Here is a 10965-nt window from a genome sequence, read left to right on the forward strand (position 1 = left end):
ATACTTGCAAATTGGGGGAGGTATGGAAAAGGGAGGTTTCAAAAGGATTTTTGTGTGTTAAAGAAGACTCACAGGATACCGGAGGCCTTGCCATTACCTGTTAAGATTGTCTTTCCTTCTAGTAAGGCATTGACAGTAAGATAGTTGGGAACTTCCTGGAGGAAATTACACTTTGCCCCCTTCAAGTATCTGTCAATGGGCTGCAGATTATAAGGACATATAATTGTATCTACATCCCCTACTAGAAACTAGACATTGATAGAAACGCTTTGTTCTTGTAAATTGCTAAGACTTTTGTAAACTGAGGGAGACTCATGTCTTGCAGAATTGTAATCTCTGTAAATTAACTATTTGTTTTTCCTTTAGGGCAGCCAGAAGTGCCTGAGGAATGTCACATATATCTCATGGGGGGGGGGGGCGGGTGTCAAATTCTGCCTGTCCTCAGCTAGCCTTCTGCTCCCTCATCAACTCTACCTGTTTCAAGGACTAGTCAATGGGCTGTAGGAAGTAAGGAAATTTAACTTTTTCTTTTGCCTTTGTTTCCCACATTACTTGCATCACTATTAGAGATTCAGTCTCAGAAGATAGTGTAGAGGAAGAAGCAATCTTTCTCTTCTCTCCTTCCTTCTCAGCTATGGCCTTTATAACATAAGACAGAAAAACAAACGGAAGTTTATTAGCATGGATATGTCATATATACATGGGAGAAATGAAGGGATTGGTGTGAAATGTGGTGATGTTGGGGTCCAGGAGCAAATGGTCAAGACAGCATTCTTGAGTCATCTTTGGTGCAAAAATGGTGGTTTTATTAATGTACAGGGACAGGACCCGTGGGTAGAAAGAGCGGCACTGGGGTTGTGAGTAGTGGCTGATTCTATTCTTTTAAGTCGGATTTGGCTTAGGGATAGCCAAAGTCTCTAAGAAATTTGGAAGCAAGGGTTTTACGACCTTGAGGGGCTAGCTGCTGTTAAGATGAGGTCATTTACTATTGTCCAGTACAACATGAGTCATGAGACCCTTCAGATGTCTATCGGTGGGGCATAGGCTTGGAGAATTAATGCTAACATATAACCTGGCGGGGGCGGGGGGGGAGGTAGAAATAAAGGAAGTTTCCAAAGAGATTTTTATATGTTAAAGGAGACTTACAGGATCCTGGGGGTTGAGGTACTATCAGGCTAAGGTTACCTTTTTCCTCTAGCAAAGTATTAACATTGAGGCAGCTGAGCTCTTAGAAGAAGGTCACTCTGCCTATCCCAAGTACTTGTCAATGGGCTGCAAGTTGTAAGAAATTTAATGTTCTTTCTACATTTCCTTTGCCTTTGTTCTTCACATCAGGAAAGATCATTCCAAGAGGTGGTGAGACCTTGGGCTAACAGACCATCTTCAGCTAAAACGAAGGAAGAAGAGTGTGGGGAAGGCAGGCTCCAGGAAGTTGGCAAGGAAAGTATAGAAAACAAAGTTTGTTTTGCAGAGTTAAGCCTGTGCCTTCTCCACTGGTAAGAGTTTCTTGTGATTTAGAGTCATCTTTATCTTGTTACTAGACATAGGGAAACACCCTTAGGGATAGAGATTTTCTCTATGATGATAAATGTCCCTTATTTGTAAATGGGTGATTTATAGGTTGCTTTCAGAACTTCTCCTCTGTCTTCTGTTTCTCAAAATAATCAGCTCAAAATCATCTTTGTGCCAAAGAGCCATCTTTTCGGGTAGTACATTCTGGTCTCCTATAAGAAAGAGTCTGGTTGGCCTAGCTTGCATCTCATGACCGTCACTTGACTCAGTAGAGCGGATTCGAAACCCTGATGGATAACCCCACCAATACTGCACACAAGCAGGGGGCGGGGGGCATAGTTCCAGAAAGGAAATGAATATGCAGCTATCCAAATGGGGGGAAGTGGCTGTGGGAAAAAACAAGCAACAACACAAAACTATTATATTAGTTGTGCTTGATCCATTTTCTTTCCGTGTGGTTTCAACCACCATCTTTTAACACCCCCCCTTTTTTTTTAAGATTTTATTTATTTGAGAGAGAGAGAGAGCACAAGAGGGGGGAGCGGGAGAGGGAGAAGCAGACTCCCCGCCGAGCAGGGAGCCCGATGCGGGACTCGATCCAGGGACTCCAGGATCATGACCTGAGCCGAAGGCAGTCGCTTAACCAACTGAGCCACCCAGGCGCCCCTTAACCCTTTAATAAAAGGAACTTTTAGAGTTTTTAGAATGAAGTATTTGTGAAAACTTACTGTGGGAGACCAGAATAGACCACTCTGGAATATAAGTATAAGCAACCAGAATACGCTACCACAAAATATGCCACTACATTTTATTTTTGTTTTATTTGTTTATCTGTTTTTGTTTTCATTGTTTTAGAGAGCGATAGCTTGTGAGAGTATAGGGCAGGTGGCAGAGGGAGAGGGAGAGGGAGAGGGAGAGTCCCAAGCAGGCTCCAAGCTCAGCACAGAGCTCGATGTGGGCTTGGATCTCATGACCCTGAGGTCATGACCTGAGCCGAAATCCAGAGTCGGCATTTAACCGACTGAGCCATCCCGGTGCCCCACGCCCTACATTTTGAAGCAGCTTTTATCAACTGAGAGAAACAATCAGTGTTCCTCATCTGCAAATTGATTATTGATACAGAACTCCTGGCTTAACACTAATCTCTTGTGAGTTTGGTTACTATAGGTCATCCTCTCCCCAGTGTCTGCTCATCCCCAGGCGCACTGGAAAACTGCAAAGCTGAGGAGCTGCTCTTGGAACATGATGACCAACCTAGATTCCTTGGCTACTCATTGGGCCCAGACATCTAGGACTAGGAATGCAGCCACCTAACTGAAACTGTTATGACCTTGGTCTTTTCTCCAATTGTTTCAAGACTAGAGTCATTCAACAATGCGGGATGCTAAAGAACATAAGGTACTTTAATGTTTCACATTTCTCCTCCCCATACCTGTTCGAGGAAAACTGATATGAAGTGAAGGTTTATCTTTCTCTGTATCTCTCTTCCTCATTTAGCAAACAGAATTCTCATGGACGTTACTTACTCGTGTCTTCAACAGTTCCTTCTGCAATTTACTTCCTCTTTCCTCCAACAAAATTTAAGTCTTGAGACCCATTCTTGAAGGTTACATTTTAAAGTCCCATATCCCACTCTATATGTCTGCCTAGTGAAAATGATTATTATCAGATAACCTCAGTTCTGCCATTATCTTCTACTTAATTTATTATTCCTCAAGAAACATAATGCCTTGACCTATCTAAAATGCATGCATTTCCTTAAAGACATGTTTAAGGAATGAGTCCAATGACACACACCTTAAACATACACTCTGCACACATCATATCCAAGCATAATCTGTATCACTCCTCCAGTCATACAACCCGTAACATATATAAATGTCACACACATTGGAATGACATACTTTATTTAGGAAAGGGAAGACCATTCAGCTTGGGTCAGTATAAGGAGAGTCACTATCAGGAACGTCCCTGGTTCAGTAAAACAGAGAAGCCATATGAGCTTAATCTTAAAAAACTGTAAGAGCAAATCAGATAAATGAGGGCACAAGGGTATTCCAGGCAGAGAAACCGTGCAGGCGGTTTTGATAGGAAGAAAGCATGTGATGATGCATCACTCTAAGTAGTTGGAAAGCATTGGCACATAAATGCAAAGGAAGGAGTAGCAAGGGCTGTTGATGTAGGCAGGGGCTCCCACTTGGGAAGCGCTGGACACTCTACTCGAACCTGGGGGTGTGGGTAGACTTTCTATTTTTTGATGTCTAACAACTGGATGTCCTCTATGCCATCGACATACCCGTTTGCACCACAGTGGAATTCAACGTAGCTGTAGCTGCTGTGCTCTCTGTAGCTCTTTTGGTTGCCCTCCTGGTAGCACTTGAGTATTTTGAAGGGATGCTGGGCCCATATATATACATTTCTGTAATGGTCTCTCCACTTCCTGAGGCAAATATGCTCGATTTTGTGCCAAAAGGTATAGATGAAGATGTGATAGTTCCTGTCGCGTGGAGCTTCTCTTTCCCTCATGAGATCCTTGCATTTGTAGTCGCTGAATTTCCAGCTTGTGCTCAGGTAGTGCTGTTTCATGAATTCTCTCCAGGAAAGGTTCTGGCTGTGTACAAGCCACCCACCTAGGGCAAACAGCAGGGCCAAGAGAGGGCCGAGGCCCTTTAGAGAGGATGCCATTTCAGTCACCAGAGCCACCTGTGGGTCCACGGGGAAGAGAGAGGAAAGCATTTTCTCAACACTGCCTTAAGAGTTGACCTGCACCTTAAAATTCCTTTCTTGCCAATGTAGGCACTGGGGCCCAACTTTACCATTTTGTTCCCAGGCTTGAAGAGGATAAATCTCATTAGGTAGTAAACTTTACAAGAACTGAAAATATGCTAGAACCTGACTGAGACTAACACAAGATGGTCAAAAATAAGTGAAGTTTATTTTGAGGATTTCAAACACCTGCTGTCTGCCCTCTCTTCTACCCAAACTGAGGAACCCATCATCCTCTAGCTAATTCTGTTTGACAGTCCAGATCAATTCTCTGAAGAGCATGGTTCTAAAAGAAAATGGTATTTTAAGCTTTATGACTGTGAAGTGGAAAGGGTTGTCACACTCTAAGGGAATGAGGAAGTTAGGTGAAGACTTGGATGATACTTTCCCTCAAACCCCAGGCTACAGTTACAATGATTCTGCAAAACGGTGTTTTCCTAATCCTGATGTCCTTAGAACACTTCCCCAAAGCCTGTGTGAAACCTGTTATCACTTCTGACCACCCACATACTTCTCAGCGGCCATTTACCTCATTATCATAATTATAAACCATCTTGATTTGTTGTTCAGAATGCAACCATATAGGAACTCCAGTTTTGAAAGATTGTTCTCATCATCAGTCAAGTACCAGATTGAAACTACCCTCTCTGGAGCTACTCTGGTCAAAATTAGGGAATGGAGTTGTTTGGAAAAGTCTCCCCTTTAAACCGGCTCTCCGTCCTCATTCACCACTAGGAGTACAGCTGGTCCTATGGAATCGCTAACCTCTTCTCAACTCTCTGAGCACTGTGTCCACAAATGGGGTTAAGAATAGCTGCCTCAGAGACCTGGGAGAATCTAATGAGATATGTAAGTGAAAGCACTTCTGAGAATGTTGCAGGGACCCAGGATGGGCCACCCCATAAGGTGTCCCAGGCATATTGATAATTTTGAATTGAAGCTACTTGGAAAACAGCCAGTGCAAGGACACTCAGATCCTCTTCTGTCCCTGTAAAAGCAGAAATGGAATCTCTCCTATGAATGGTACCCTCCCTGTAGTAAGAAATAAAAGAGACATTCTTATCACCAGAGATAGGGATTTTACTTATTTTTTTAGCATTTTTTAAGTAAGTTCTATGCCCAACATGGGGCTTGAACTCATAACCCTGAGATCAAGAGTCACATGTGCCACTAACTGAGCTGGCCAGGCAACCCACCAGTGATAAGGATTTTAAAGCCAAGAAAGCTGTATAAACAAACTTTCTTCCTTTTTACAAATCTACTACCTCAGCCCAGATTCTGCTTGGAATTCCTTACTAATTAAAACTCCCAAACATTTGTTTTGTCTGTCCTATCAATTCCTCACAAATCTATTGTCTCATTGTTAAAAATATATAAAAACTGTCTGCCTCGGTCAATTCTTTGGGATCTCAATTTCATTCTCGGGCCTCTATGTGCACATAACAAAACTTTGCTTTTTTTCTCCTGTTAAATCTGTCTTGTGTCAGCTTCAGTCTTAAACTAGCTGGAAGAATCTTGAAGGATAGAAGGAAATTTTTTTCGTCCTCTACCGTGTCAAGTGCTCTATCAGGCACAGAAGACAGAGTAGGCACATTCATATCTGGACTACGCTATACCTGGCCCAAAGGTCCTAACCAGGATAGAAGACCAGGATTCAAGCTGCTTCAATGCATTATGCTTGGGAAGATTGGGGAGGAAGTGGGAGTAGGGGTGGGGGTGGGGGGTTGAGGGGAGAGACTGTATCACTGGGATTAATCCTGAGTTGAATTCATGTCTTTGCTTCTTACAAATTCGATCACTTTCCTATCTTAACTCTTCCGTCTAGAAATTGAGTGAGGCCCTTTCCATTGTTTCTGGGCCTTTCCCGGCAAGCGTCCTCAGCACCAACCCTAACTCAAACTCACCCTGTTCAGATCCAACACTCAGGTGTCACTGGTCGAGGAAATCAATATGTGGATCTGAAGAGCAGAGAGCCAGGAAGTCTGCAGCAGTGAAGAAAGGAATGGTAGTGAGAGGTACAGCACTCCAACTGATTAGAAGGCTGGCAGGGGTGGGGGACAGCCTTCCAATGTGAACCTGTTCCTGTGTCTTCTCATCTAGAACACTTAAGTTCACTCTGAGAATAGCCTGGAGCAAAGGTGTCCAATATCAAAGACTCGCTTCTGGGTACAGGGGAATGATAAGGCCCTGGGGAGGAGTAATATGGGAGTAGGGTAATCTGAACTTATCAGGGGACAATCAGAGATCTATCTCCTAAATTCACTTCCTGAAAAACATCTGGGGAAAGATCCCCAGATGACTAGGCTCTGTTCAATGAGAACTTCAGTGGGAAAAACAACACCACCACCACCGCTGGTGTTGTGAACTGTGGAATCTTCATCGAGAGGGGAGAGTATGTTGTCAAAGGTGCAATTTATGCATAAAGTGAGATCCTTGAATGTGTTTCCTATCAATGCATTTCTTTAAAGGCTGCTTCTAGCTAAGCCAACTTGGTTGAGTTTCTCACTGGGCCACCTTATTATGAGACAGTCATGAAGGGTAGCAGAGTTTGCCACTCCAAGTGTTACCTCTTGGGGATAAGGATGATTTTGAGCTGGTGATTTTTAAGAAACCACAAACACAGGAGAAGCTCTGAAGCCAGAGTGGAAGTGAGCCTTTTTAAAGGAACATTTACATTTATAAAGGAAATTTCCATTTGTAAGTGTGTCTCCCTCTTAGTACCAGAAAGAGAAAGATGAATCTATAAATCACAAGAAACTGTTATCAATAAAAAAAAGAAAAGGAAATAAACTCTTATTAATGGAGAAGGCACTGACTTAAATATGCCTAACAAAACTCAAGGATTGTTTGCTGGGCTTTTCCTGGTAACCCCCCCCATAATTGGCCTCCCCACCGCCATTCCAACATCTTTCTTTTGTCCTTAGTTGAAGATAGTATTCAAGGTGGTGGCTTGAGCCATTTGGGGGCATTTTTCAGTTTTTCTGGGTATCTCCAATATACGGGAGATATATGCTCTTAAACTTTTGTTTGTTTTTCTTTTCTCAATCTCTTTTTATTACAGAGTTAATAAAAGCACCTAGGATGACAGTGTTTTACTCCTGTCTGTATTCACAATATCAGAGTGAAAATTAAAAAACCAACAAATGTTGTAAACATGTTTTGTGAACTTTTTACAGAACTCAAAATGTACAAGGGGCAATAAACATGAAAAAAGTCAACCCCAGTAGCAATGAAGGAAATAACAATTAAAACAAGATTATGCCCTTTTTTTACCTACCAAGTTGCCAAATTGTAAAACATTATTGCTTTGGACAGCTGATGAAGGTGGCTGATGACCCAGTTCAGGAGGCACAAAAGCAGCAGCGTAGTTCCTGCCCCCAGCGGTACACAGGGTGGGACCGGTGTTCAGTCGAACCATAATTTGTATATCCAGTCTCCTGTTAAATGGCAGTTAAAATTTTCTTTTTTCTTTTCTTTTTTTAAAAATTTATTTATTTGAGACAGAGAGCATGAGAGGGAGGAGGGTCAGAGGGAGAAGCAGACTCCCCGCCGAGCAGGGAGCCCGATGCGGGACTCGATCCCTGGACTCCAGGATCACGACCTGAGCCGAAGGCAGTCGCTTAACCAACTGAGCCACCCAGGCGCGCGGCAGTTAAAATTTTCTAATCTTTCGCTGTTACAAGTAGTGTGAACAACGTTTGTACCCATGAACAAAGGCCTGTAGGATAAATTTCTAAATTAAAATTGCTAAGGCAGAAAAAAAAAAAAGAATTGTAATTTGGTGCATACTGATTACACAAGCCAAATAGTGTCCCACTAGAGAGCAAAGAACAGGGGTTTCTGGACAGAAAAGAGGAATGCTTTTTTTTTTTAAGATTTTATTTATTTATTTAAGAGAGAGAGCCAGTCTGAATGGAGGTGAGGGGCAGAGGGAGAAGCAGACAAACCACTGAGTAGGGAGCCTGACTTGGGGCTCCATCCCAGGACCCACAGGCAGACCCTTAACTGAATGATCCACCCAGGAGCCCCAAAGGGGAAAGCTTTTATACATTGTTTACAAAGAATTTTGATTGGTGTTGGTGCCAGAAAACTAATCCTCATCCTAAATTTCTTTAGCCAACTTTGTTTAAACAAATTTAGTTGCTAAGGCAATCACTATGCAAAGGCCAGTAGCTACTGTAGTAAGTTGCACGTGTTCTGCAGTCTTTTTGGCCCAGTTCAAAATTCATGACTCCACCCAGTGAGGATGTGCATAAGGGCCACCTCCTTAATGACCTCCCTGCTCCATTTTAAAGCCCCTTGACATAAGTGCCTTTATTTTTATTTTGGAGTAAACTCTACCCCCAATGTGGGGCTCAAACTCATGACCCAAAGATCAAGAGTCACATGCTCTACCAACTGAGCCAGTCAGATAGCCCACAAGTGACTTTATTTTCTTTCACCTTTCACAGGGGGTAGAACAAAATTTTTCTTTTCTGTTTTTTAGTCGTAATGATCGTTGATACCCAGAACTTCTCTTCAAAGCATATTAGTAGCAATGCATCCTGGCGTATAGTCTCTTGATTCTCTCTTTGAATGGGAAGTATGTCAACAGGATTAGATAGAGAAATATTGGTATTTATAGAAACACATTGGGATTTACAAAAACTCTGGTGCACCTCAAAACCCAGCTCAAGTCAAGCATTCCTTGAATAACAGGGAATCATATGCTGATAGACCGAATGGGGATTGTGTCATGAGCACGCTATGAAGGCGCTCACATTAGTTGTGTCTTTCCACAATGTCAGCTTTAGTCAATCATAAAGCAAAGTTAAATCACAATTATAAAACAGGTTCAGGATTCCAAACTCGATGACATTTCACCATGTGATTAAACTTGGCTTCTTACGAGCACACAGAGCAGGACACAAGACAAACCACAGAACAAAGCAGATAACAGAGAGTGTAGTAAGTTAACGAACCAAACTCGAAATCAGTCTGTGGGCACACAGTTGAGATAATGCCTTGGTCAGTCTGGGTCAGCTCTGGGCACTCACTTCTTCTTATGTTCCAGCAGGGAAGGAAGGTTCCCTTTGGAGGTCAATGGGGCAGAACCTTCGAGGGCAGTTGCCTTTTTAAGTGGCCAGACATAGAGGGGTCACGTCTGAAGAGTCTGACATTGGCTGCCAATTCCTCCCCTTTCTAAATCAGTCTTAAGCCCCCTGTAGACCCTCTGGTTCTGCTCCTTATCAGTTCTGGGGTGTCAGCTGACACTGGTCCCAGGGAATATCTCCTAGCTGCAGTACCTTTAACTTCTGTGTCACGGCTTGACACAGACCCCTGTTTGACACAGGGTCCCACTTGACGTGAGAGACTCCATTTTGCCCTCTACTGGTTGTCTCGGATCACACTCCATAAATCCAACTACTCTCTAGTATTTTTGGGTGAAGAAAGAGAGTAAAAAGACAGGAATTCTGGGCACTTGGGTTTGGAGGACTTGAAAGATGACTCTCAGGGACGCCTGGGTGGCTCAGTTGGTTAAGTGTCTGCTCAAGTCATGGTCCCCGGGTCCTGGGATCAAGTACCACATCGGGCTCCCTGCTCACTGGGGAGCCTGCATCTCCCTCGGCCTGCTGCTCCCCCTGCATGTGCGCATGCTCTCTCTCTCTGACAATAAAATAAAATAAAATCTTAAAAAAAAAAAGAAAGAAAGATGACTCTGAGAAAAATTAAGATGGCCATCACCTGGCCATATATCCATAGCCTTCCCTAACAAGTTCATGTGATCCACTGAAGACCTAAATCAGGTAGTGACTCAGTGAATGCAGAGAGAGGCAGCAGGGAGAAGCTAGGAGGGCTGATGTGTGAAGGGGCAAGCTCAGAGAGAGAGCCACAGGTTTCCAAGGCATCCTATTTTACAGTATATTATAGGACTTCAATAAGGGATTTTGAGAATCATAGAAAGCAATGCATGTGAAAGTAGTTTTTTAAACAATGAAGTGTTAATGTTGATCTAAATTGTTGATAATATCATCATAAGGTTGTTCTACCCCAGTCACTGCCAGTTTTAACCGTTAATCCAGTGTTTCTGAAATAAGTGTGATATTCTACTTTTGAAGTGGAAGAGAAATTATTGTGAACCCAAAGCATCCATACATCCATACATTCAGCTATGAGCTAAGCCACAAGCTCTAAGGCTTCTCTGAAATAAAGCCAGTTAGGAAGCACCGGAAACTGACCGGTAGGAACATGTCCCTTTACATCTGCAGAAATCAACTACCAAAGCAGCCCAGGCAAGTCTGTTAACCACTGCTTCTGAGAGCTCTTTAGTTGGTCTGCTTCCTCGAGTTCTGTCTACCAGCAGTTCCTTAGGTGTGGCTTCTAATTTGAGTTCCTAAAGAGAGATTATCCCTTGAATATAAATTTAAAATCATTTGTTAATTATATCCTTTCTTTAAACATTTTCCTTGACTCTAACTCCTTTCTATTAATTCCTTGTTATGTCCTTTTGTTAACCATTATTCAGTTTTTCAGTGTTTTGGTACAACTGTTTCTCAAAAGCGTATCAGTGATCAATTTCCTCATGCAGATGATGATAATATCTTAGGGTGTCTTAACCTGGAATCCATGGGCTTCCAAGGACTCCATGGATGGAATTTATAGAGTCATGAACTGGTATGGCATGATAACCTCAAAAAATAAAACTAC

At 42.7% G+C, this 10965-nt stretch overlaps 1 protein-coding gene across 1 annotated transcript; it reads right to left on the minus strand.

Annotated features, from left to right (window-relative positions):
* Window positions 1-3315: 3315 nt before the first annotated feature.
* EDDM3B (epididymal protein 3B) lies at window positions 3316-6661 on the minus strand. Its single transcript, XM_034994137.1, has 2 exons — window positions 6183-6661; window positions 3316-4215 (listed from the first exon to the last, which is right to left on the minus strand). Exon 2 carries the CDS (start codon window positions 4195-4197, stop codon window positions 3760-3762), a length of 438 nt encoding a protein of 145 aa, XP_034850028.1. The 5' UTR covers window positions 4198-4215; window positions 6183-6661; the 3' UTR covers window positions 3316-3759.
* Window positions 6662-10965: the final 4304 nt, after the last annotated feature.

Source organism: Mirounga leonina, unplaced genomic scaffold (assembly GCF_011800145.1).
Source record: "Mirounga leonina isolate KUSES-001 unplaced genomic scaffold, KU_Mleo_1.0 Mir_91, whole genome shotgun sequence".
NCBI classification, from domain to species: Eukaryota; Metazoa; Chordata; class Mammalia; order Carnivora; family Phocidae; genus Mirounga; species Mirounga leonina.